This window comes from Diorhabda sublineata, chromosome 9 (assembly GCF_026230105.1).
Source record: "Diorhabda sublineata isolate icDioSubl1.1 chromosome 9, icDioSubl1.1, whole genome shotgun sequence".
Taxonomy (NCBI): domain Eukaryota; kingdom Metazoa; phylum Arthropoda; class Insecta; order Coleoptera; family Chrysomelidae; genus Diorhabda; species Diorhabda sublineata.
In genome coordinates, this window is record NC_079482.1 from 25,539,887 (window position 1) to 25,566,359 (window position 26,473).

Sequence of the window (26,473 nt, forward strand, 5' to 3'; positions counted from 1 at the left end):
GATATTTTCTTAAAAACAATTGGGTTTAAGTCTGACCAAATCTATGCCGCCCTACTTTAGGGTATTTTGGGGAATTATAAAATTTTCCATAGCCTTCTTCTACTGTGGCTTTCTCGGAGAGGTGATAACTTGGGTTTCTACCATTGTCATCTTCTTCGTTTTAGTTTCGACCTCACGACTCGATCTAGAAGAGCCCATCCAAAATTACATGGAGATCCATGGCTCTTCAGCAAACTTCTACGTTTCCTTTCTTCATTTGGACTAGTCTATAGACTCCAAGAAGCGTCTAGATCTCTTTCCAAGTCTTCCTTAGTATTTTGGAGATCTTTCTGCACCCCTGGTGATTACAATTCGTCTTTGTCCAAGACTTCTCCACGACTAGATCTTCGTCAAGAGTGAACTGAAGCTCCATGGCACTTCAGCACGTTTCCTTTCTTCATTTGGACTAGTCTATAGACCCCAAGAAGCGTCTAGATCTCTTTCCTAGTCTTCCTTAGTATCTTGGAGAGCTTCCTGCACCCCTGGTGAGTTCAATTCGTCTTTGTCCAAGACTTCTCCACGACTAGATCTTCGTCAAGAGTGAACTGAAGCTCCACGGCACTTCAGCACGTTTCCTTTCTTCATTTGGACTAGTCTATAGACCCCAAGAAGCGTCTAGATCTCTTTCCAAGTCTTCCTTAGTATTTTGGAGATCTTTCTGCACCCCTGGTGATTACAATTCGTCTTTGTCCAAGACTTCTCCACGACTAGATCTTCGTCAAGAGTGAACTGAAGCTCCACGGCACTTCAGCACGTTTCCTTTCTTCATTTGGACTAGTCTATAGACCCCAAGAAGCGTCTAGATCTCTTTCCTAGTCTTCCTTAGTATCTTGGAGAGCTTCCTGCACCCCTGGTGAGTTCAATTCGTCTTTGTCCAAGACTTCTCCACGACTAGATCTTCGTCAAGAGTGAACTGAAGCTCCACGGCACTTCAGCACGTTTCCTTTCTTCATTTGGACTAGTCTATAGACCCCAAGAAGCGTCTAGATCTCTTTCCTAGTCTTCCTTAGTATCTTGGAGAGCTTCCTGCACCCCTGGTGAGTTCAATTCGTCTTTGTCCAAGACTTCTCCACGACTAGATCTTCGTCAAGAGTGAACTGAAGCTCCACGGCACTTCAGCACGTTTCCTTTCTTCATTTGGACTAGTCTATAGACCCCAAGAAGCGTCTAGATCTCTTTCCTAGTCTTCCTTAGTATCTTGGAGAGCTTCCTGCACCCCTGGTGAGTTCAATTCGTCTTTGTCCAAGACTTCTCCACGACTAGACCTTCGTCAAGAGTGAACTGAAGCTCCACGGCACTTCAGCACGTTTCCTTTCTTCATTTGGACTAGTCTATAGACCCCAAGAAGCGTCTAGATCTCTTTCCTAGTCTTCCTTAGTATCTTGGAGAGCTTCCTGCACCCCTGGTGAGTTCAATTCGTCTTTGTCCAAGACTTCTCCACGACTAGATCTTCGTCAAGAGTGAACTGAAGCTCCACGGCACTTCAGCACGTTTCCTTTCTTCATTTGGACTAGTCTATAGACCCCAAGAAGCGTCTAGATCTCTTTCCTAGTCTTCCTTAGTATCTTGGAGAGCTTCCTGCACCCCTGGTGAGTTCAATTCGTCTTTGTCCAAGACTTCTCCACGACTAGACCTTCGTCAAGAGTGAACTGAAGCTCCACGGCACTTCAGCACGTTTCCTTTCTTCATTTGGACTAGTCTATAGACCCCAAGAAGCGTCTAGATCTCTTTCCTAGTCTTCCTTAGTATCTTGGAGAGCTTCCTGCACCCCTGGTGAGTTCAATTCGTCTTTGTCCAAGACTTCTCCACGACTAGATCTTCGTCAAGAGTGAACTGAAGCTCCACGGCACTTCAGCACGTTTCCTTTCTTCATTTGGACTAGTCTATAGACCCCAAGAAGCGTCTAGATCTCTTTCCTAGTCTTCCTTAGTATCTTGGAGAGCTTCCTGCACCCCTGGTGAGTTCAATTCGTCTTTGTCCAAGACTTCTCCACGACTAGATCTTCGTCAAGAGTGAACTGAAGCTCCACGGCACTTCAACACGTTTCCTTTCTTCATTTGGACTAGTCTATAGACCCCAAGAAGCGTCTAGATCTCTTTCCTAGTCTTCCTTAGTATCTTGGAGAGCTTCCTGCACCCCTGGTGAGTTCAATTCGTCTTTGTCCAAGACTTCTCCACGACTAGATCTTCGTCAAGAGTGAACTGAAGCTCCACGGCACTTCAGCACGTTTCCTTTCTTCATTTGGACTAGTCTATAAACTCCAAGAAGCGTCTAGATCTTTTTCCTAGTCTTCCTTAGTATGTTGGAGAGCTTCCTGCACCCCTGGTGAATTCAATTCGTCTTTGTCCAAGACTTCTTCACGACTAGATCTTCGTCAAGAGTGAACTGAAGCTCCACGGCACTTCAGCACGTTTCCTTTCTTCATTTGGACTAGTCTATAGACTCCAAGAAGCGTCTAGATCTTTTTCCTAGTCTTCCTTAGTGTCTTGGAAAGCTTCCTGCACCCCTAGTGAGTTCAATTCGTCTTTGTCCAAGACTTCTCTACGACTAGATCTTCGTCAAGAGTGAACTGAAGCTCCACAGCACTTCAGCACGTTTCCTTTCTTCATTTGGACTAGTCTATAGACTCCAAGAAGCGTCTAGATCTCTTTCCAAGTCTTCCTTAGTATTTTGGAGATCTTCCTGCACCCGTGGTGATTACAATTCGTCTTTGTCCAAGACTTCTCCATAACTAGATCTTCGTTAAAAGTGAACTGAAGCTCCACGGCTCTTCAGCACGTTTCCTTTCTTCATTTGGACTAGTCTATAGACTCCAAGAAGCGTCTAGATCTCTTTCCTAGTCTTCCTTAGTATCTTGGAGAGCTTCCTGCACCCCTGGTGAGTTCAGTTCGTCTTTGTCCAAGACTTCTCCATGACTAGATCTTCGTCAAGAGTGAACTGAAGCTCCACGGCTCTTCAACAAACTTCTACGTTTCCGTAATTCATCATTAATGTCACAATCTTCAATTGCTGGTTGGATAACTTCTTCAAGATGCTGGTTTTGGTCGTGTTTCATCTTCTTCCAGTCTCTTTCGAATTTCAAACCACGAGATTTCACTTTTTTAGGTATATATTCGAGAAAAACGTCAATACATAAAAGGGAAATACACCCCATAGTGTGTACCACTAACCACGGAAAAAAATTCGGAAACTCTCCGTTGCTGTAGACGGAAATAACCCGCAGCGTCCTCTCTCGGTTCATTAGTACAACTAATAAGTTTATAGAACTGACGATAGGTGACGCTAGGGGTTAAATGTCGAGCCAATCACAGAGCTGTATTGACATTTGACATATAGTGAACGCGTAGTTGATCCGGGGCGGATTTTTCTAAACAATTCAACGGAATTTCGATGATTTCGATTGACACAATTCCAACGAACTGTTTCGAAAAAAAAAAATTGGACGAAATATACGTTTAGTGGTGCTAATGAACCAACAGGTGGCGCTGAAACGAGAATTCGAGTTGCCTATCGCGGAAATTAGATTAAAAGGTATCAAAATAAATTTAATACTTACATAACGTGATTATTATAGGAAGAAGAAGCCTAAATAGAAATATGTTCGCTATATATCGCACCATATTAAAACTGAAATACAAAAAATCGTTTATTAGATCGATATAGTATCGTACGGACTAAACTCGAATCATAAACGCCGAAGAATTAAAGAAGAATAAACTAATCGGCTCGTATTTGCAAGTTATACAATACAAAGTACAAAATATAAACATGCCCTCGTATAATATTGGTAAACAAATTATTTTTGGTTCGTAAGTCACTACTATACCATTTTGAAATTTAAATTGATGGATTATGGGATGAGCAAAAACTTTTGACCGGCAGTGTATAACAAAACAAATGGTTTTATTAGCAATTCCACTAAATTTCATTTTTATAACTCAATATTAAGACAAATACGGTTTCAAATTTATTTATTAACATTTTCACTAATTCAGGAAATGCTATATTCGCAAATATAATCAATAACGGTTAATATAACCTTGACAATTCACTAACTCTTATCGCAACGCTACAAAAAGATATTAAATTCTCAATATGTTTATGCAACACGTCATCTAAAATGGACGCCGCACGTCGGCCATTAAAATCTCGTAGTTAGACTAATCAATTCACGCGATGTAAAAAATATTTTTCCCCGTATAATAATTTCGTTTAGAAAGGGAATTTTTTACACGAAACCTGTTATCTTACATATAAATTAAATCTGGCAACGTCGTCGATATCGTATAATCTGCGACTGTGGAAAGGTTAAGAAATTACGAGACTAAACAACCATGGTCATAATTTGACAACGGCAATAATGCCAAATTGGCTCTAATTGAGGCAAATGTAGTATTTTCCATATCAAATTAATTTTACAATGAACCATCCTCGTATAATTCTTGTTTTTGTTAAATCTACCGTTAAATTTTTTCATCGTTTAACCGTATATATAATTTTTGTGTCCTAGGGTTATATAGATATAAATATATGTTGTTTTAGATTTCACATAAAACATGTTTACAATCATTCAATTTGCACACTGTAGAAATAGACTTAATTAATTACATTTCTGGTTATAATCGACTGTACCGCAATTTATATTCCCGTGAGATTTTTTTAATTATAAACGAGAGAACAATGTTTGAAGATGAGTAATTTGATAAAAAAAAGGTTGGTCTTGACGTTAAAGGACGAATTCGTGTTTAATCCGTATATGTTATTTTCAATCTAAGTTAGATTTTAATTACATTAACTAGTGGGAGATGTACGGGATTAATTCATTTCCGGAAATTACGTCATACATTAAATTTCAAAACTTTTTACAATCCCGAAAATAACGTTTCAAAATGATCTTTAATTCAATGATAAATTCACGGGAATCAAAATTTACACGCGTTTAACAAGCTGCTATATTGCAAAAGTACAGAGCGTTGATGGAATGAAAAGTTCAGTGGTGGCACTAATGATACAGCGTTGCCAGAATTATAAAATTTCATTTAATATGAAGGATTCTGAAATGAAACATTTACTACTCGAAATATTGATTCCGAATTCGACAAAAATGAATTTTCTGATTATATTGTTTGTTGTTTGTATGTTTTGTTGATAAATATTCTTGATTTTAGTAATAATATTAACGTTTCTACCTATTTTTATCGAAATATGATTTGACTTAATATTTTTTCAACAAATTATCTGGTTCTTGAGATTATTTGTATATTTCTTGTCATTTTTAATAAAAAATTTCGAATATATAATTCTTTTATAAAATACTGAGTTGTTAAAACACTAGTTTCAAGAATACAAATAATTTTCTACACTGGACTCAAAGAAAGTCGTCAATAAAGTCTGGCAACACTGTGATAAACTAAAACTTGAATCCATTTGCGATTTTTATACAAAAATTTATTGAGTAAGTATAATTTCCCCATATATCATCAAATTAAAGAAACAGACAAACAAAAATTGAACTAGGAGTGCCCTATACAGAGGGAAAAGGTTTAAATTTGGAGGTTATGTTAACTCACGTCTTGATTAGTTTTCGTTTTTAGTTTCTTTTTTATTTTGGAAGGTTTTTGTGCCATTAACAATTTTATTTTTCATATTCACGAATACTTTGAAGCCTATATTATAGTTTAGTGATTATTTTGAGGTAATAAGGTAAGTTAATCTCTACTACAATTAATCTTTTGTATTGATAATCGCGTGTATGTTTCATTATACGTACAATTTCAAAAATTATCATCAAAGTTGCTAACTATAAGAAAAATAAGCTTCAAATAAATAATTTTAATGTAAAACACAAATTATACTCAATATAAATGATAAATAAACAAAATAATTATGAACATAACCCCATAAAAATTATTCGAGCTTTCCCATACAACCACTAAGTTAATAAAACAAAAGAAAATAGGGTGGAAACTATCTAAATATTGATATTTTGTCAATTGGAAGTTGTACCGACAAATCATGGTAAATAGAATTGCTATGTGAAGTTTGTTGTGAAATTTTTGCAATAAATTAGAAAAGAGAAATTAAAAAAATCGAAGAATGTGAATTCATAACCAAAATTCAACTTAACTAATATAGAAATTATAAAACAATGTCGTTCGTAACTAACCAAAACTAAATCAACTTTTAAATACAAAAATAAGTTGATAATAAATTATAAAAACAATAAGTATCGATAAAAGTAGGAATTAATGAAGTTATAAACTACTAATCAATTCAGAACAGTGATTGTTAAACAATAAAAGCTTGTCTATAAACTACCCACGTATATTGATAAATTATTACCAAATTTTTTTGTGTCACTAATTTGACTAGCAGATATAAAAATATATCCAGTTCCTTGCCTCTAATTGAGCATCGATAAATATAAAATCTAATATTATTATATTTAAATATTTCAGCCTTACCTCGTAAATGTTTCTAAAAGTTATCCAATATAGGTACGGTACACGTACTTCAAAAACTATTTAAAATTATTATTTTTTTATTACTAACAAAGTATTTTCTCTCCGAAAAAATTAATTTCGTTTCGCTGGATTCTATGTTTACAACACATCTTACTACAACCTACCACTTCTATGAATAAAACATGAATAAAATAAAAATAGACATTTGTGATGGATCGTAGTTTGACATATTTATACTCTAGTGCCATCTACAATCTGTAAACAATCCGTCAATCTGAAATAAACAGAGCAGCTGATACCTGTCAAAAGTCTAGAACTATTAGAACCGAATCGGTGTTAAACGGAGCTATTACCGAATGCTCAAAACAGAACCACAATTTTTATCATATTATTGCAAACAGTTTCCGAATCAAACACGCGAAATTATTCTTTTACTAGTAATCAAATATTGAACTTAATAAAATAAATAAAAATTGTGATATATTGATTAATTTTATTGCTTTTCAAGTATAATTACTATGAATGAAAACAAGTTTAAATGAAAATAATGTGTATTACGTATTTGTATGACTAGTAACCTTGAATTAATTTCATGTTTTGGTAGTTTGTTTTTATTACGTAAAACATAATTTATAATAGAATGATCACAAAAAATTTTACAAAAAGCTTAAGTGTTGAACGTAGCTGTTACCGAATGCTCAAAACAGAACTACAATTTTGATTAGTATTATTAGGAACAGTTTCCGAATTAAACACTCGAACAAAGCTAAATAAATTCTTCTTTTCTAGTAATTAAATATTGAACATAAACTAAATAAAGTACCTTAATAGAACAAACAAAATTGCGATTTATTGATTAATTTTACAGCTTTATAAATATAATTACTATGAATGAAAACAAGTTTAAATGAAAATAATGTGTAATACGTATTTTTATAACTAGTAACCTTGAATTTATTTCATGTTTTGGTAGTTTGTTTTTATTACGTAAAAGACATCTATTAGAATGGCAAAAAAAATTTTACATAAACTTTTAAGATCAGAGTATCGTAACCTATTAAAGAGGTATGATGATATATTTTATTGTAATTATCATATTCGACCTTTGGAATCATAGACAATTATAGTATTATATCTTTAACGGTATATTTAGTATGTAATAGAATCTATTTTCCTTTTTAGGTACAGTAATTTTGTGCAAACAAGAATGGTTTCATCGGAAAAAGAATTGTTTAAAAATGAACAATTCGCCACTTTAGCACAACGTAAGTTTATATTATGTTTATTTTAATTATTATGATTTGATTTTTTAGTAAAGTCGCATTTATCGAAAGATATGGGAGTAGATGTTTATCAACCCATTCCGAAGGATCGTTCTCATTTACTCAAATACCTTCCAAAACATCAAGATGAATTACCAAAACGTGCGATGAAAGATAGTTTTTTGGTTGGAAATATACCACTTTCTAGTGATAAATCTTTGCAAGATAAATATACGACTTTTTTAGGGCAATTGAGAATAGGGAGGTTGTTAGAGGACATGGATATTTTTGCAGGTACAAACACGCATTTTTTTCATTGATGTTGATATAGTTTAATAACGATTTTAGTAATGGTCGGACATAAACATATAGTAAATCCGAAACAAACTGGAAGTGAACATTTTCCATACACTTTGGTTACTGCTCTTGTAGACAAAATAGATTTCACAGAGTATCAACCTAAGGTAAGTTTTTCTTTTCACTCTAGAGTATTCTGTCTATACTAAGTTGTAATTTATGGAACTGTATTTCTGTAGTGGTAGTGCGGAGTAGTCTATAAATGTTTAAACATTTCGTATATTTCACTTTGTGTCTTAATCATTTGCTTACATTTCAGTTTTAAACAATTCTCAGAATAAAAATATAAAAAAATTGATTTCAAATTTGTTTTTAATAAATTCAGATTGCGAAATATGACGATAATAAGATTTAATTGTTTATAACTACATTTTAATTTGTATTAAAATAAGCTATTATGACATTCGTTTATGGTTAAGAAATTTAAAAAAAAAACGGTGAAAATTGTGAAAAAAATAAGAAAATTTCATATTTTTATTCAATTAGTTAGTCAATTCTACTCTACTCCAACTATCAAAAGTTCCTTAAGGATTCGAATGAATTGTTTTCGACTGTTTCTATATTTTCTTTTAAATCCTCTCTGATAATTCCTGGACTCTAGTTTATTGAATATTTTCTATTTAAAGTTTGAAAAATGTCACTTCACTTCAAAAAAAAACATCAAGAAACACAAAAAACAAGTCCTAGTAACATAACCCCAATTAAGCTTGCCACGGGAGCTTCTGGACTGTCATTTTCAAGTCGTGTTCGAAAATTATGGACGTTTTTGTGTTTTTAATGTAATTTAATTAGATTTTATTTTTCTATAATAACATTTTTGTGATATAAAGTGAATATTTGAAGATGTAAATGTAAAAAAACGATATGAAGGTGAAAGATTGGTTTCAAATTAAATTCATAGTTGTCATTTCTGTATATCTCTCTAACAACTATATTTGAGAGTATTAAAACCCTCTGAACCCTTTAGGTTTATTCAATAATGAAGTAATATCATCTAATTAGGTATTTTTTGTACCAAATCACAAACTAATAAGAGATTTCCTAGTATTTTGTGTCACAAACAATTTATGAAGAGACTTATGGTATTTCGAGTAATTATTTTGACCCCAATACGTACGTTAATAAAATTCAAGTAAAATCATTATATTTTGCAAAATTAATTTGATGTAAGTTGAAAAATAGTAATTATATATTCAAAAATATACTGTGCTCAATATTTTTCTAAATAAAAGCCTTTTAAATATACATATAACTGTAGAAACTTAACCTCATTAAAATCCCTACTGTTAGTTAAGATTTCTTAATGTCGTTTTGTTCAATTTTTGATTTCCAAAGTGCCTTTCGTATGTTAGATAATTCGTTTTTCCCCGTAACAAAACTTAAATTTAATACAGTGGGTACTGAAAAAACTTCACATTCACCAATATCGCACAATCAATTACGAACCACATTTGCTGACACTTTTATTTAAAATAAAACAAGTTTTATAATAAAATAATTAGATTTCAGTTGAAACACAAACAATACAGTTTAAATTCTACACTTATATCAACCCCACAAACGCACAAAATTGAAATTTACAATTTGTAATACACTTTTAGGTTAAAAATATTTATAATACAGTGTGAGCAAAAAATAACTAAATTACCGACCCTTTATGTTGATTAATCAGTCCTTTATTTGATTTTTACTTTATTTATTTTAGTCAGATCAAGATATAAAAATTTCCGGTCACGTTAGTTGGGTAGGAAAATCATCGATGGAAGTTGTCGTTTGGTTAGATCAACTTATGCACGGTACTTGGCACCGTATCACTAGAGCCTTATTTCTATTGGCCGCCAGAGATTCTAATAACCTGAAACCGGCTCCCGTTAATGCTATAGAACCTGCAGATGAAAGGGAACGACAAATTTTATCCGGAGGTGAAGATAGAAAGAAACAGAGGATTATAATGCAACAAAAACACGTTTCTAAGGTAACCTACCACAATTTCAAAATTATATTTCAAGATTATTTCGCATATTTTAATCTATTTTTTGATATCGTCTTTTATGTCCTACGTAAAAAGTTGATAACTTCGTAATATTTCTTCTTTTTTAATTCGTTGACAGTTCACTTATTACAGAACGAGATCAATAAGTTAACCTAACTTTTTACCCACTAAAATCTTTCTTCCTTGACCTATATAACGAAATTTCATTTTCAGTACAATCAACAAAATACAATCACAAAATTTAAATAAAAACTTCTATTAATTTCATTTATTTATGGCTATCAATTCAGTGTTGCCAACTTAGAACGTTATAATTCAAACTGAAAACCTCTATTCTATTCGTTTATCTATGTTTGGTAACCGTCTGTTGCTAAGTAAGAATCATTCAAATGAAAACCTCTATTTTATTCATTTATCTATGAATCCATCGATTGCTGTCAATTTAGCACAGACAATTCAAACCTAAACCTCTATTTTATTCATTTATCTATGTTTGTCAACGTTCTGTTGCCAATTCAAATGTAAAATTCCTATTTTATTTCATTTATCTATGTTTGACAACCGCCTATTGCTAAGTAAGAATCATTCAAATGAAAACCTCTATTTTATTCATTAATCTATGAATCCATCGATTGCTGTCAATTTAGAACAGAACAATTCAAACCTAAACCTCTATTTTATTCATTTATCTATGTTTGTCAACGTTCTGTTGTCAATTCAGAACAATTCAAATGTAAACCTCTATTTTATTTATTTATCTATGATTATCCATCGATTGCTGTCAATTTATCACAGAACAATTCAAACCTAAACCTCTATTTTATTCATTTATCTATGTTTATCAACGTTCTGTTGCCAATTCAAATGTAAACCTCTATTTTATGCATTTATCTATGAATCTATCGATTGCTGTCAATGTATCACAGACAATTCAAACTTAAACCTCTATTTTATTAATTTATCTATGTTTGTCAATCGTCTGTCACTAATCAGAACGAAAACCTATATTTTATTCATTTATCTATGAATCCATCGATCGCTGCCAATTCAGCACAGAACAATTCAAACCTAAACCTCTATTTTATTAATTTATCTATGTTTGTCAATCGACTGTCACTAATCAAAACGAAAACCTCTAATTAATTCATTTATCCATGATTATTAATCGTCATTTTTATTTTCAGTTGATACCTGACAGCGAAGAACAACAAATAATCCACAATCTGTACATCCGTACGACGGATAAAGATAGCAGCCTTCGAAACAGAGTGTTGCCGGCCGGTTGCGTTTGGATGAGTAACGCGACTATTTCGAACACAATTTTTTCTCATCCGGACGAACGTAATATGCACAACACCGTTTTCGGTGGTTTCATAATGCGCATGGCCACCGAACTAGCTTGGGTCCTCGGCTTCACGTTCAGTAAATACAGACCAGCAATTAAAAGTATTAGCGATATCAGTTTTCAAAAACCGATAGCCGTTAGTTCTTTGATAAGAATGCACGCGCAGCTTGTTTATACCCAGTTGAATTATATGCAGATTTTGGTTTATGTCGAGGTTTATAATTCGGTAACCGGAGAAAATGATACGACCAATACTTTACATTTTACGTTTCAAGTACCTGAATTGGTGAACGAATGTATTCCGCAAACTTATCACGAGGCTATGATGTATATCGATGGCAGGCGACACTTTTTGGAAGTTATTGATAAATCGACTTCTTTCCCCAGCAAATTATAACACTTGGAATACGATGTTGTTGCCGCTTTTAAAAACTTTATTTAATTCAATATTTGTCCAGTTTAATATTTTTATAATATAAATTTTAGTAATGCTTGGCAACGCTGTAACTATCCAGACGTTCTAGGTTAGAAAAAAGAAGAAGAAATGGACGACCAAGTGGCCCGAAGAAGATGGAAAGAGAGCTCCAGCTTAAGTTGAAACGGTTCCCTTCAGTTTACAGATGTATTTTGTACGATTTATTTTTTTTTGTTTCATAAATTAGTGTAAAACTGATTTTTTTTAAGTTTATTTTATAATTTTGTGTGTATTTTTGATAAGTTTTTACAAAAAGTAGCCCAATCCTTAATTAATGAAGTCTGTTTGCATTTTAAATAAACTGGAATTGACGTCTTAGTAGTTTTGTCGCCTTTATAGGAATAAAAATAAAAAATCAACAAATTAGTTACTGAATAGTTTAATAATTGTGATTCGCATTAAATAACTACCAAGTTTACCCACTATAACTCGTTGATAATATTATAAATTGTTATAATAAAACTTTAATAACTAACTTTATTTATTTATTTCCCTTCGCTCCGGCGTGTTCCGGAATCCATTGTAGGATAACTAATATTCTTGCTTAGCTCGAGATAGGTTAGATTTTGGAGCTTAGAGCTCTAATGGCTGCCCGACTATCGGACAGAATGATGAACCCGATAGTTCCTATCTAAATTGAACCGAACACCTTTTCCATTTGCATAAATTTCTGTTCGGTGTGCTACCAACCGGTTTTAATAGTATTTTTAATCCCGTACCTTCCATTCCAATTCTATTTGCCTGTTTTGTATGCGAATTGATACATATCGAGAAGTTTTCACTCCAGAAACTCCGTTCTAATGTAGATTTTTTAAGTAGAAACGCATTGATCCGAAGGTCTTTTGTACCTCTTTCCTGCTTTTGGTATGAATATTTCTTTCGACTCGCCTCCAAGGCTCTGGTATATACCCCAGCTCTAGACTGCTTCTACTAAGACAAAATACCCTAATTCATAGTTAATTGTGGACGATCATGAGAACATAAGCCTTCAGATAGGCCCGTCGTACCCTACTTGACGTTATCAAAGGCTGATGTCCTTCGAGGAACCGATCAGGCGGTTTAACTTGAATCTTTTGATGTCATTAGGCAAGTTGTAAGGCTTGTTCAAGTGCAGGGTGTACACAGATGTCGCGGTCTACGGTTTCTACCTCCTTCAAGCACCAAAGGCACTCCGGATCGTCCGTGATGTGGAAATAGCATCTTAGATGGTAGTGTCCGATGGGTGGCAAAGGAACCGTTGAGCACATAAGCCCGTCGTACCCTACTTGACGTTGTCAAAGACTGATTTACTTCGAGGAACCGATCAGGCGGTTTAACTTGAATCCTTTTGATGTTATTTAGCAAATTGTGAGGCTTGTCCAAGTGCAGGGTATTCACAGATGACTCCGGATCGTCAGTGATGCCGATGGCGTCTTAGATGGTAAGAAATCCGGTCACTAGTCGGAGGAATCACATATAGAATAGTCGAAAAGTTTTTATTCAATAAATAAAAAGTACTACATAAGGAATTTGATTCGGTTTAGACGATTTTTAATAAAAGAGCTTTTAGTACTAAAGCCCCGCTCTCTTTGGTACTCCATTCGGTTAAATCGCTGTCTCGATACACCGAATAAGCACCGGGTTTAACCGATAATTGAAACGCCGCGTAAACTTCTTTATCCTCTATTTTGTATCCTTTAGTCGACGCCATTTGTATCGAAGGATAAAATACAATTTGAACGTCGTCGGTTTTACGTCCTGTGAAATTACACCATTCGGCTTGACCTACAACAAAAACTTGATCACAATATAAAATACTCGAATTCATGAGGTGAATAACCTTTAGTTAGAGGTTGCCCTTTATCCAAGACGCATCGAATTCCTCCTAATTTGGAAAAATAAAAAGCCGTGTGCCATTTATCCGTCGACATATTTTCCAAAATTGGAAATCTCACCCAACCCGATAAATTTTCTTTATCTTCCGTTTTTAGTTTGAAACAATAATGGCAGTAACAAGTAGGTTCCTCTCGAGTGAAATAGTGATCTGAAAATTTGATAATCAGTGTGTAATATATTGTTTTATCCACGACGTACCTGGTAGCAAAAGCCTTTCCTTCAATTTTTCCACTTCTTCCTTATAAGCACACGATTTCAAAGGAGTGTTACCGTTAGGAGATTTTGGTACGACCGAACTAATTGTACTTGTACTCGTAGAAGCAATAGGTAAGTTCAATTTAGTATCGTTACCTTCCTTTTCGAACGATTCCAAATCAGCTTTTTCGCAATCGATGATTTTCTCAACGTCCTGTTCTACTTCCATAACGTGATCGTTTAAAATCCTTATCTACAAATTAGTTTCGGTTGAAAACTCTAACGGTTTGTTGGTAAGTTATACCCACCTGTTGGCACTGACCGTAAAGGTCGAAAACTGCGTATACCGTAAGATTTTTCGGAAAATTTACAGCCAATGGTTCTTCTTCGATACCGTTTATACACAATTGTAAGCATTTCGTTTCCGTAAATATTATTCCGACTTTATCTCCTACCTTAAGAGAATCTAATCGTTCACCGTAGTTCGAACAAGACTGAAAAAAAAAGAAAATCATCAAACAACCCTCGTATCATATCGAATAATATAGAAAGGAGAAAACAACTACTTTCCTGGCTAATATCTCGACGAATATCGAATTACAACTCCTCTAAAGACAATTAAGTAAATCGACATTTTTGTCGATATTAAAACCTCCAATGGCTCGCTATTGCAAGGAGATATTGTAACTACTGACTAGTTTCGACGTTATTACGTCTTATCAGAGTGGTATAACAATTTTCGTTCGGACTTGAGACCCGAACTGAAGACAACGTCAAAGATTGTCGCCTATTTGGTTCATGCGCTTAAACAATCCTTGGAAATTTTTCATTTTGATCAACTTTACTCACCTTACTTACCATTGGAATCTATATTATCGGCGAAGTCGCTCTACCTGACCGATATTCGTAGTTGGGAGTTAGTGTTCACTGGGGAATGTATTCGAAAGCTCGGAAATATATTAGAATTAGTACACTTTGGCGTTTAATTTTGCCACAATCCCACTACGAAAACGTTCACATAAAACAACTCAACAGGCCTTATAGACTTGCCATTTCTGTTCATTCCAAATGTTCTAGCCGTTTTTTTAGTGGACCTAACCTCTTCCTTTTCGCTCCTTTTCCCTTGATAAGGATCTTTTTACCAAAATAACATCGTCCATTGTGGTTATATGCCCCATCCAACGGAACCTTTTTGCTTTGATCACATACCTCAGCTTGTTCGTACCGTGGTTGTAACTACTGACTAGTTTCGACGTTATTACGTCTTATCAGAGCGGTATAACAACCCTCGTTCGGATTTATCGATGGATAACTTGAATTATTCGATTAATACTTACTTTGACTCCATTTATAGCCAACCAATCATTCGCTATCACGCAACAAGGGGGTTTCAACGACAGAGCATTTACGGGTAAACTTAGTCTTTCCGGAATACCAGCAATAATTCCAATTATGAGTGACGATTTCCAACGACTTTCCAATTCTTCTATGACAACTTCAACTCTCGTATTGGGCTCCAAAGGTTTTTGGATAATAGTGATACCTTGGTTGTAAGAAGCCACGCGACGGGCCGTCGTTTTATTATTAACAATCTCGATGTTTCTACCGTGATTTTCGTGAAATTCGTACGGCAAACAAGTCGTTTCTTTCACTTCTAGATGTTCGGAAACGGGTTCCTGATCGAGGACGATTTCCAAACTGTCTTGTAACCTAAAAAATAACAAGTCAATTATTATATTCGAAGCGTTCGATTGTCAACTGACCTTGAGCTGTTCAACGGCGATATATTATTAGCTTTGTGACTTGTAACGCCGATTTCTGCACAACAACCCCTCAGATCGAATACGGCGTAAAGTACTTCGGGTAAAGGTGGAAAATTAACGGATAATTCTTCCCCGTTTATGAAAACTTTCAAATTACCATCTGAAGTTTTTAATAGACCGATTCTATCGTTAAAAGTCAACCAACTGAGATTCGGTGTGAAGAACTGCAACACCTGATAACCGATAATAAAAAAAATTCATTCGTTGAAACATACATCATTCAATAAGTCGTCTGACTGACACACAGATGGCGCTAAATGACCGAAGAGAGGGAATTCTTTTGAACCAAACCATCCCAAGAGGAACATTTTCCTCCATATCCCCCCAAAAACTTCCGAGTTTACACATACGCGTCTCAATATTCGTCTTCTTGAACCCGATCCAGTCTCTTTACGAGACTACTCGAGTCAATTCTAGTGCGAGAGTGTGAACGGTGGGTTCTAGATCTCTCGACGCGCCCCCCTGTCCATTTTTCGTGACCGAATTAAAAGTATAATGGACAAATAGTCGAAAACAACTAAATTTAGCAATAGAACTCATTTTCCAGACTCTACCGTTATAGAAGGAAGCCACAAAGTTGAAAAACAAAATTCAAATCTCTAAAATGACTATCGATCGTTATGGGGAAGTTTATAGCGTTAGATTTACAAGGAATCGCATCCTTGAGTCCTGGAGAGACGTTAGAGTTAGCTCCATGGACAAAGACCCAGCAGAAGAGCTAAATCCAAACGTCACGCCAATCTCTCGTCCTTCGTTTTGAAATCGATGGATAAACGATCGATTCCTACATTAGAACTAGGATTCTAGAGCATAAACAAGACATTAGAGCATCCATCAATCGTGGAAAATGGATAAGCGGACCGTAATGGACTCAAACCTTCCATTTTCCATAAATGACATGCGCAGAAAGCGCTTGAGTCAAAACTAGTTTGAGACTGCGTCCAATCTTTGAACTGACTCGGTGCATACTACAATGGAGGTGAGTTAAAGACAATTACGAGGTTAAAAAGGCGGGTTATCCAAAAAAAAGCGGGAAAATGCCGTTGTCGAGAAGAAGAAACCCACAAAACGACGCATGAGGATGACGGCGACTTTATCATATCGCCGCAGCAACTGTAACAGTGACCGGTGACCTTTATGGATATTATTTTACGGAAAAGTAGATTCGTTTACCTTATTTTGGTATCTTAGCTCATTTCCGGTAAGGTAGTAGCACTTGGCGGAAACGTTATTAGAGAATAACGCCGGCGGTACTTCAGTCACACCGACAGATAAAGTGCCCGCCATATGTTTAGTCAAATTCGTCAAAGATACCTCGAACATTTCATCTTGTAGAAGAGGAGTAGCGCTAAAAACGACGGAACTGCTGAAATCCTTGGATCTAGTCGCCAACCGCCCCCTTTCGTCCAAAGTAACCCCTTTACCGTGTATTTCTGAGAATCGGTGTAAATCGATAGGGGGTTGAACTACACTGGTAGCTTGGAGAGAAGCCGACGTATCGGAACGATGAGATATTTCAATACCTAAAATTGAGGTTATGTTTAGAAATTTGTGAAAATGACGAAATTTTACGGTTACCTGTCGATGGTAATGCGGCCGTAGGAGAAGCGCAAGGGATACTAACTTGAGCGCATTGTCCGTACAAATCGACTACGGCGTAAATATTATTATGTGGTACGACGCACGCCACACCTTGACTCACGCCGTTTTTATAAAATTCCAAAGATTTATCGGCCGATCTCATCACCCCTAATTTTATGCCGGCAGTTAAAACATCCAGATCGCAGATGTAATTATTTTTTATAGTTTTCCCGTTTATCATAACGGAGGAACCGCTGAGCATCCAGGTGTCTCGACACAGATCCGTCGCAGTACTGGGTAAATCGATTTCTTCCGGTCGGACGGCAGTAACACCTGCAATATTGAAAAATTTCAAATACCCAACGAAGAAATACCGATAGAAATCAAAAATTTTATATCAAGAACAATCGAGATCGTTCGACATCAAGTAATAAGTCGTGTGACCGTCACATAGATGGCGCTACCATTGTCAAATCTGACGTTTAAGAAGCACCAACTGTCATAGCACTATGTGGGGACCGTACCGTGGTTTAATACCTGGATTTGTTCGGTGATTAACTGAATTAACTCAGATTAAGTCGTGTGATCGACACATAGATGGCGCTACCATTGTCAAATCTGACGTTTAAGAAGCACCAACTGTCATAGCACTATGTGGGGACCGTACCGTGGTTTAATACCTGGATTTGTTCGGTGATTAACTGAATTAACTCAGATTAAGTCGTGTGACCGACACATAGATGGCGCTACCATTGTCAAATCTGACATTTACGAAGTACCAACTGTCATAGCACTATGTGGGGACCGTACCGTGGTTTAATACCTGGATTTGTTCGGTGATTAACTGAATTAACTCAGATTAAGTCGTGTGATCGACACATAGATGGCGCTACCATTGTCAAATCTGACATTTACGAAGTACCAACTGTCATAGCACTATGTGGGGACCGTACCGTGGTTTAATACCTGGATTTGTTCGGTGATTAACTGAATTAACTCAGATTAAGTCGTGTGATCGACACATAGATGGCGCTACCATTGTCAAATCTGACATTTACGAAGTACCAACTGTCATAGCACTATGTGGGGACCGTACCGTGGTTTAATACCTGGATTTGTTCGGTGATTAACTGAATTAACTCAGATTAAGTCGTGTGATCGACACATAGATGGCGCTACCATTGTCAAATCTGACGTTTAAGAAGCACCAACTGTCATAGCACTATGTGGGGACCGTACCGTGGTTTAATACCTGGATTTGTTCGGTGATTAACTGAATTAACTCAGATTAAGTCGTGTGATCGACACATAGATGGCGCTACCATTGTCAAATCTGACATTTACGAAGTACCAACTGTCATAGCACTATGTGGGGACCGTACCGTGGTTTAATACCTGGATTTGTTCGGTGATTAACTGAATTAACTCAGATTAAGTCGTGTGATCGACACATAGATGGCGCTACCATTGCCAAATCTGACATTTACGAAGTACCAACTGTCATAGCACTATGTGGGGACCGTACCGTGGTTTAATACCTGGATTTGTTCGGTGATTAACTGAATTAACTCAGATTGAGGTTATGGTACCGGATGGGTAAAATTTCATTAGCTACCTAATTCGATACTTCCCGACCATCTATCCACAACAGTATCCAGACAAATTTCGAACAATTCTCCATCCCTTAGGGGTCGATTGGAAAATGTAATGGCGTCGTTGAATTCTGCTAGGGGCCTGGGCCGGAGTGCTGTTAATCCGTTATTGACTATTCGGGCGTTTTTGCCGTGGATATGGTGAAATCTCAAATCGCTAAAAAAATTTAATTGATCAATCTATTGTTTAATAAAAAGAAATTGTCTACTCGCCTGTAAAGAGTTGTATTCGAAAGACTGGAATTAATTGTGTCAGGAGAACCGTAATCGTATGCATCGATTATTGTGGCCTCCACAGCTTGACCGTACAAATCTAAAATTTTAAAATTTTATTAAAAAAAAAAAAAATAATAAGGGATGATTATATATTTTCAGTAAATACAATATTCTGGGTGATTCTGGGATGAAACGACTAATTCTTGTGTTTAGGTGTAGGTGCAGGTTTACTGAAATGTCCTTTTTCCAGATGGAATCAAAGTATAAAAATATTTTTTAGCTCCAGGAAGATTAACCAGACAGTAATTTGAGAAAATACATTTTTTTTTCAATCCGGAGTTAAAATTATGGAAGGGTTTCGGTGGGAACTTTGAAAAACATACTAGAAACTAGAGGGTAGTACAGTTTTTTTACTGTAAATTCACAAAATGTCCTTTTTATTATGATATATGAGTGTAAAAAAGATAATAGAGCTCCAGGAAGACGAACTAGACTTTATACCAATAAATTTTAGGGAAAAAACAATAAAAAGACTTTAAGTTACAAGATGGTACACTCTCTAACCGAAAATTAACAAAATCTTCTTCTTCGACTGATATTGTTTGAATGTTTGAGCTCCTAGAGGTAAAGTTAGACTCTATACTGTGAGGTTTATACAGGACTAAGGTCACATTTTGTTGAAACACAATTCTTTTCCAGTAAAGACTAACATGACATCTTCTTATAAGGGTTGCAGTGGACACAGTGCAAAATAGTTCAAGTTATGGGGTAGTACAGTTTCTAATTAAGAAAATGTCAATTTTTCTACGAAAATAGAATGTAAAAATGAGGCTCAAGCTCCAGAAAAACGAGCTAAATCCCATATTGGTGAACTTATCCTGAAATATAAGGGAGGAATGCCTCATTTTGGGGAAAAAACGATAAAAAGACTTCAAGCTACAAGGTGGTACAGTTTCTAACCCAAAATTAACAAAATCTTCTTCTTCATGTGATATTGCTCCACTGAACTTGATCAGTGCAGGCTAGTTCGTAAATTTGTTCTTTGTAGCTCCGCTGAACTTGACCAGTGCAGGCTAGTTTATAAATTTCTTCTTTTTAGCTCCGCTGAACTTGATCAGTGCAGGCTAGTTCGTAAATTCGTTATTTGTAGCTCCGCTGAACTTGACCAGTGCAAGCTAGTTCATAAATTTGTTCTTTGTAGCTCCGCTGAACTTGATCAGTGCAGGCTAATTCATAAATTTGTTCTTTGTAGCTCCACTGAACTTGATCAGTGCAGGCTAGTTCATAAATTTGTTCTTTGTAGCTCCACTGAACTTGATCAGTGCAGGCTAATTCATAAATTTGTTCTTTTTAGCTCCGCTGAACTTGATCAGTGTAGGCTAGTTCGTAAATTCGTTATTTGTAGCTCCGCTGAACTTGATCAGTGCAGGCTAGTTCATAAATTTGTTCTTTGTAGCTCCACTGAACTTGATCAGTGCAGGCTAATTCATAAATTTGTTCTTTGTAGCTCCACTGAACTTGATCAGTGCAGGCTAATTCATAAATTTGTTCTTTTTAGCTCCGCTGAACTTGATCAGTGTAGGCTAGTTCGTAAATTCGTTATTTGTAGCTCCGCTGAACTTGATCAGTGCAGGCTAATTCATAAATTTGTTCTTTGTAGCTCCGCTGAACTTGATCAGTGCAGGCTAATTCATAAATTTGTTCTTTGTAGCTCCACTGAACCTGATCAGTGCAGGCTAATTCATAAATTTGTTCTTTGTAGCTCCGCTGAACTTGATCAGTGCAGGCTAGTTTATAAATTTCTTCTTTTTAGCTCCGCTGAACTTGATCAGTGCAGGCTAGTTCGTGAATTCGTTATTTGTAGCTCCACTGAACTTGACCAGTGCAGGCCATAGAATTAGTTCGATCGGATACAAAGAACGCTTTAGTGTACACTTCCTGAACCAGTTCTGTCAGTGCGGGCCTATCAAGGACAAACCTATCGATCGATTTGAATTGATTAGGTTAGATTTGCGATTTTAAATAGATTTACTAACCGATAACTCCGTATATTTTATCTGGAACGTTAGAAGCGGCGCATCCCTGATCGATCCCGTTAACGAAAAAATGCAATAAACCGTTTTCTTTCCTCAATACGCCGACTCTATCCCCGACTTGCAGTCTATCCAAATTGACGCCGTATTGTTCCAAAACGATGGTTCCGTTGTGCATGATACCGCTTCCGGTCATCATCCACGTACCGGATCTACAATAACCGTTTCGTTAAATCACATAGAGAATACGAAAAACTCATCAAATGACATATCGCTCAACCGACTGACTAAATTTCGATCCGACGAGCGCCTAGGGCTTCAGATAGTGCCCCGATTGACGTTACAAAACACCGATGTCCTTCGAGGAGCCGATCGGGCGGTTTAACTTCGACCTTTCGGTGTCGCGGTCTACGATTTCGTCCTCCTCCAAGCCCCAAAGACGCTCCGGATCGTCCGTGATGCCTATGGCGTCGAGATGGAGCCTTTGATTGGGTGTATCTTTATTCTCCTTTCCGGTTGGCGTGATTTATGTCATCGAGCGCAAGAACTTACCTAACGTTCGTCATTGTAAAAGGAAATTCCAAATCGACGGGATTGTGAGTGGTGACGCCGATTTCTATGGATCCCGCCCATTTGGTAACGACTCTATCGAGTCGAACTTCGAACAGTTCGCCGGTTTTGAGAGGGCGCGCCGTTAGAACGACGCCGTTATTGAAATCCTCGGCGAAATTCGGTCGGTGGGCCGTTCGATTGTTATTGATAACTTCGGCGTGATGACCGCAATTCGGATGGAAATTTAATCGATCGTAGAAATCTTGGAAGTTATTACTTTCGGAAAGATTGATTTGTTGATCGCGGGTGTTTTTCCTTGTGATTAAGTTCTGTTCCTCGCGTTCGTCCCTTTCTACAATCGATACCTTGAAAAAAAAAATAATAATAATCGTGATATTCTTATGTCTGGGCGGATATTGCACATCGCTTGACATTGTCCAAGGCCCTTGCCAGCGCGTCATGGCTGCCGATTACGAAAAACATCAAAAATTGGCAAAAAAATTCAAAAATTTGTTAAAAACTCAAGAATTAGCTTAATAAACTCTGAAATTGGCTATAAAAACTCAAAAATTAGTTAGAAAACTAAACAATCAGTTAAAAAACTCAAAAATTAGTTAGAAAATACAAAAATTATCTAGAAAACATCAAAAATTGGCAAAAAAATTCAAAAATTTGTTAAAAACTCAAGAATTAGCTAAATAAACTCTAAAATTTGCTCTAAAAACCCAAAAATTAGTTAGAAAATACAAAAAATTATCTAGAAAACATCAAAAATTGGCAAATAAAATTCAAAAATTTGCTAAAAACTCAAGAATCAGCTATAAAAACTCTGAAATTAGCTAGAAAAACTCAAAAATTTGCTAGAAAAACTCTGAAATTAGCTAGAAAAACTCAAAAATTAATTAGTTAATTCAACAATCAATTAAAAAACATCAAAAACCGGATGTTAAAAAACATCAAAAATCGGCAAAAAATTTCAAAAATTTGTCAAAAACTCAAAAATTAGGTAAATAATCTCAAAAATTGTCTTTTTGAGGTTTTCTAGCTAAGTTTTGAGTTTTTCTAACTAATTTTAGTGTTTCCTAGCTAATTTTTGGAATTTTCTAGCCGATTTTTGAATTTTTTCAACTTATTTTTAAATTTTTCTAGATGATTTTTGAGTTTTCTTGCTAATTTTTGAGTTTTTCTGCTAATTTTTGAGCTTTTCTGCTAATTTTTGAGTTTTTCTAGCAAATTTTTGGAATTTTCTAGCCGATTTTTGAGTTTTATTTCTCATTTTTGAGTTTTTTCAACTGATTTTTAAATTTTTCTAGATGATTTTTGAGTTTTCTTGCTAATTTTTGAGTTTTTTCTGCTAATTTTTGAGCTTTTCTGCTAATTTTTGAGTTTTTCTAGCAAATTTTTGGAATTTTCTAGCCGATTTTTGAGTTTTATTTCTCATTTTTGAGTTTTTTCAACTGATTTTTAAATTTTTCTAGATGATTTTTGAGTTTTCTTGCTAATTTTTGAGTTTTTCTGCTAATTTTTGAGCTTTTCTAATAATTTTTGAGTTTTTCTAGCAAATTTTTGGAATTTTCTAGCCGATTTTTGAGTTTTATTTCTCATTTTTGAGTTTTTTCAACTGATTTTTAAATTTTTCTAGATAATTTTTGAGTTTTCTTGCTAATTTTTGAGTTTTTCTACTAATTTTTGAGCTTTTCTGATAATTTTTGAGTTTTTCTAGCAAATTTTTGGAATTTTCTAGCCGATTTTTGAGTTTTATTTCTCATTTTTGAGTTTTTTTCAACTGATTTTTAAATTTTTCTAGATGATTTTTGAGTTTTCTTGCTAATTTTTGAGTTTTTCTGCTAATTTTTGAGCTTTTCTGATAATTTTTGAGTTTTTCTAGCAAATTTTTGGAATTTTCTAGCCGATTTTTGAGTTTTATTTCTCATTTTTGAGTTTTTTTCAACTGATTTTTGAGGTTTCCATCTAATTTTTGAATATTTCTAGCTAATTTTTGGAATTTTCTAGCAGATTTTTGAGTTTTTCAATTTTCCTAGACATTTTGTGAGGTTTTCTAGGTAATTTTCGTGTTTTTCTAGGTAATTTTTGGTATTTTCTAGCCGATGTTTGATTTTTTTCGGTCGATTTTTGAGGTTCTCCATCTAATTTCTGATTTTTTCTATATAATTTTTGAGTTTTCTTATCAATTAGTAAAATATTGAAAAAAGCTATAATTTGTTCCAACTTGAGGGATAGAATATTATATTTTTATTAAATTAAAAAAAAAAAAACGATTTTTACCCGCCAACTTAAGAGAGCCAAAAATTCCTAACCTCAAATTTTATCTAATATTTTATGACTGGTAAAAATTAACATAAAAAAACTGAGTGAGAATGATAGGCTAGTTTTTAAACCAAAAGTAACTAGATTCCTCCCTAGAATTGCAACTTGCACACAATAAAAATTGCACTGAACCGATGAATGTTGCAATTGCGAGATCTTGCCTGAAACAAACAGCTGGACTAACGCGTCCTTTTGGTCGAGAAATATCGCGTCTTGCATCATGTCAAGCGACATTAAATAATTGCCAAATGAACCAAGAAAAATTACCTTTATAGTCATACCGTACAAATCAATAACTCCCCAAACTTTATTGGGAACTCTTTGAGCTGCTATTCCTTGATCTAAACCGTTTATGAAATAATGCAAATTCCCGTCTGGTTTTCTCATCATTCCTACTCTATCTCCTTCGGTCAATTCATCCAAATTAAAATCTCCGTATTCCCTTCTAGTACCTTTACCGTTGGTTAAAATACCACAACCGGACATCATTATCGTTCCGCTACGCATATTTGTCATAGTAGCAGGAAAAACGAGAGAATTTGGATCGTGGGTTGTTATACCCATCTGTATAAACAAAATTTACTATTCGTATACTGTATGTTTAAAAGTTTTACTTACCTCTATACTACCACTCCACTTGTCCACCAATCTATCGATACGAATTTCAAATAATTCAGAATCTCTCAATGGTCTGTGAGTCATTACAACTCCGTTATTAAATTCGTCTAGTGGTCTTCGTCTTTCGGCGCTTCTATTACCATTAGATAATTTTACTAAAGACCCACATCTATCATGGAAGCGAAGTCTATCTTGTCTTGGTATCTCTTCGGGTAAACTTAAACTAAAAACATTTCTTATACAATTTACCCAGAAGATATTTTGTACAAGACTCTACATCTCAATGTTCCGCTTCCAAAATCTGTGGACTCCTTCTAAAGGAGGCTAATTTTATTCTCAAATTGTCCTCTTCAGAGACTGAAACTCCTCAAACTATTTAGCTGAGTCTTTTCGATCATCCTAGATCTGGAGTGTTTCAGTTCATTATTGAAGTGGACTGGTAGCCACATTGGGGTTACTTCGTTTCTATTAACTAGTGTTTTTAAAATTTGTTTGCACTCCCACACTAGTTTGGACGTTTCCATCCTCAAGTAAATAAGACTTATTTGTTCAATTGCATTTCATTAGGATTTAACAAAATTTTTAAAATGTTGATCAATTTTTTCTAGAATTTAATATCCAGCCAAACTGGTTTGCCCGGCTATTAAATATGGCAACTTGGCAATTGTAGATGGATATTTTAAAAGGTGATAAAACTCTGGTAATCAATAACTTATACTTACCTTACATTCATATCCATTCGAATATCTAAACTGTTACTACTACTCAAACTTAATTCACTTAGATCACCCCCAAGGGTTACATTTAATATATCGTTATCTATGGCCAGAACTGAACTACCACTGAGGCAATCATCATTATTATGCTCCCTATAAGCCGGACTAGTTATTGTAACTTGAACACATTTTCCATAAAGATCTACAATAGCGTACACTACACTTGGTAAATCTTCTGCCCCAACTCCTTGAGATTCGCCATTAATATAAAATACTAGATCCCCCTGGAGTACAGAGAAAAACCTAACAATGTAATAACGCAACTACGAATTAATGTAATTTTGTTTCTAACCTCAGATGTACGCATTAAACCGATTCTATCATCTTGATTCAATCTATCCAAGTCAGTACCGTAACCTTCTACTAAACCAACACCGTTTTTAAATACTGTAGTTCCTGACATGATCTATATAAAACGTATTCAAGTAATGTGTGAAATTATTTAATACGAAATTAATATTACCCAGGATCCTGTTTGAATTCTCGAAGCACACGGTGGAAAATCAAAATGTAGAGGATCGCAATCAACAACGCCGATTTCTAAGCTGCCAGACCAAGAATTCACCTTGAAAAAGTTGATACAACAATGCGTTCTTCTAAATTATTATTCTTACCTTTTTATCTATTTTTATTTCGAAAAGAACATCATTTTGTAAAGGTTCCGCAGATATTACTAAACCATGATCAAATTCGCTTTCGTTTCGAACAGCGGTACAATTGTCATTAATTAAAGTGATTCTTTCTCCACATCTATAATGGAAATAAGCCATTTTCCAATAATTTATTTTTGTTTTATTATTTATATGTGTATCATTTTTAGTTTTTATTGATTGTTTTGTAAATAATACACAAAAACAGGTAAATGTCAAATATCAGTTATTTAGCTGTC

At 35.1% G+C, this 26,473-nt stretch overlaps 3 protein-coding genes across 4 annotated transcripts in view; 1 reads left to right on the forward strand and 2 right to left on the reverse strand.

Moving 5' to 3' along the window:
* Positions 1 to 6,693, reverse strand: part of LOC130448562 (piezo-type mechanosensitive ion channel component) — an 80,837-nt gene extending 74,144 nt beyond the window's left edge. The window contains exons 1-2 of the mRNA XM_056785977.1: positions 6,504 to 6,693; positions 3,596 to 3,666 (exon numbers count right to left, since the gene is read on the reverse strand). Of these exons, the coding sequence (XP_056641955.1) occupies positions 3,596 to 3,659 (64 nt within the window). The 5' untranslated portion in view covers positions 3,660 to 3,666; positions 6,504 to 6,693. The remainder of the gene's footprint in view (positions 1 to 3,595; positions 3,667 to 6,503) is intronic.
* Positions 5,667 to 12,410, forward strand: LOC130449110 (acyl-coenzyme A thioesterase 9, mitochondrial-like). Of its 2 annotated transcripts, none has more exons than XM_056786792.1 (6): positions 5,667 to 5,742; positions 7,686 to 7,768; positions 7,817 to 8,059; positions 8,114 to 8,229; positions 9,828 to 10,097; positions 11,300 to 12,410. In XM_056786792.1, the coding sequence occupies exons 2-6, from the start codon at positions 7,711 to 7,713 to the stop codon at positions 11,855 to 11,857; spliced, it is 1,245 nt and encodes a 414-aa protein (XP_056642770.1). In that variant the 5' UTR covers positions 5,667 to 5,742; positions 7,686 to 7,710; the 3' UTR covers positions 11,858 to 12,410. The 2 variants fall into 2 exon arrangements, with proteins under 2 accessions (XP_056642770.1, XP_056642769.1); XM_056786791.1 differs by lacking the exon at positions 5,667 to 5,742 and adding an exon at positions 7,278 to 7,568.
* A 140-nt stretch (positions 12,411 to 12,550) lies between these two features.
* Positions 12,551 to 26,466, reverse strand: LOC130449109 (neuralized-like protein 4). The gene is made up of 18 exons (XM_056786790.1): positions 26,199 to 26,466; positions 26,048 to 26,149; positions 25,877 to 25,990; positions 25,531 to 25,808; positions 24,809 to 25,031; positions 24,458 to 24,754; positions 21,863 to 22,227; positions 21,314 to 21,522; positions 19,275 to 19,374; positions 19,025 to 19,218; positions 17,407 to 17,742; positions 17,002 to 17,351; positions 15,769 to 16,001; positions 15,343 to 15,715; positions 14,314 to 14,499; positions 14,009 to 14,258; positions 13,755 to 13,958; positions 12,551 to 13,699 (listed from the first exon to the last, which is right to left on the reverse strand). Exons 1-18 carry the CDS (start codon positions 26,352 to 26,354, stop codon positions 13,455 to 13,457), a joined length of 4,215 nt encoding a protein of 1,404 aa, XP_056642768.1. The 5' UTR covers positions 26,355 to 26,466; the 3' UTR covers positions 12,551 to 13,454.
* Positions 26,467 to 26,473: the final 7 nt, after the last annotated feature.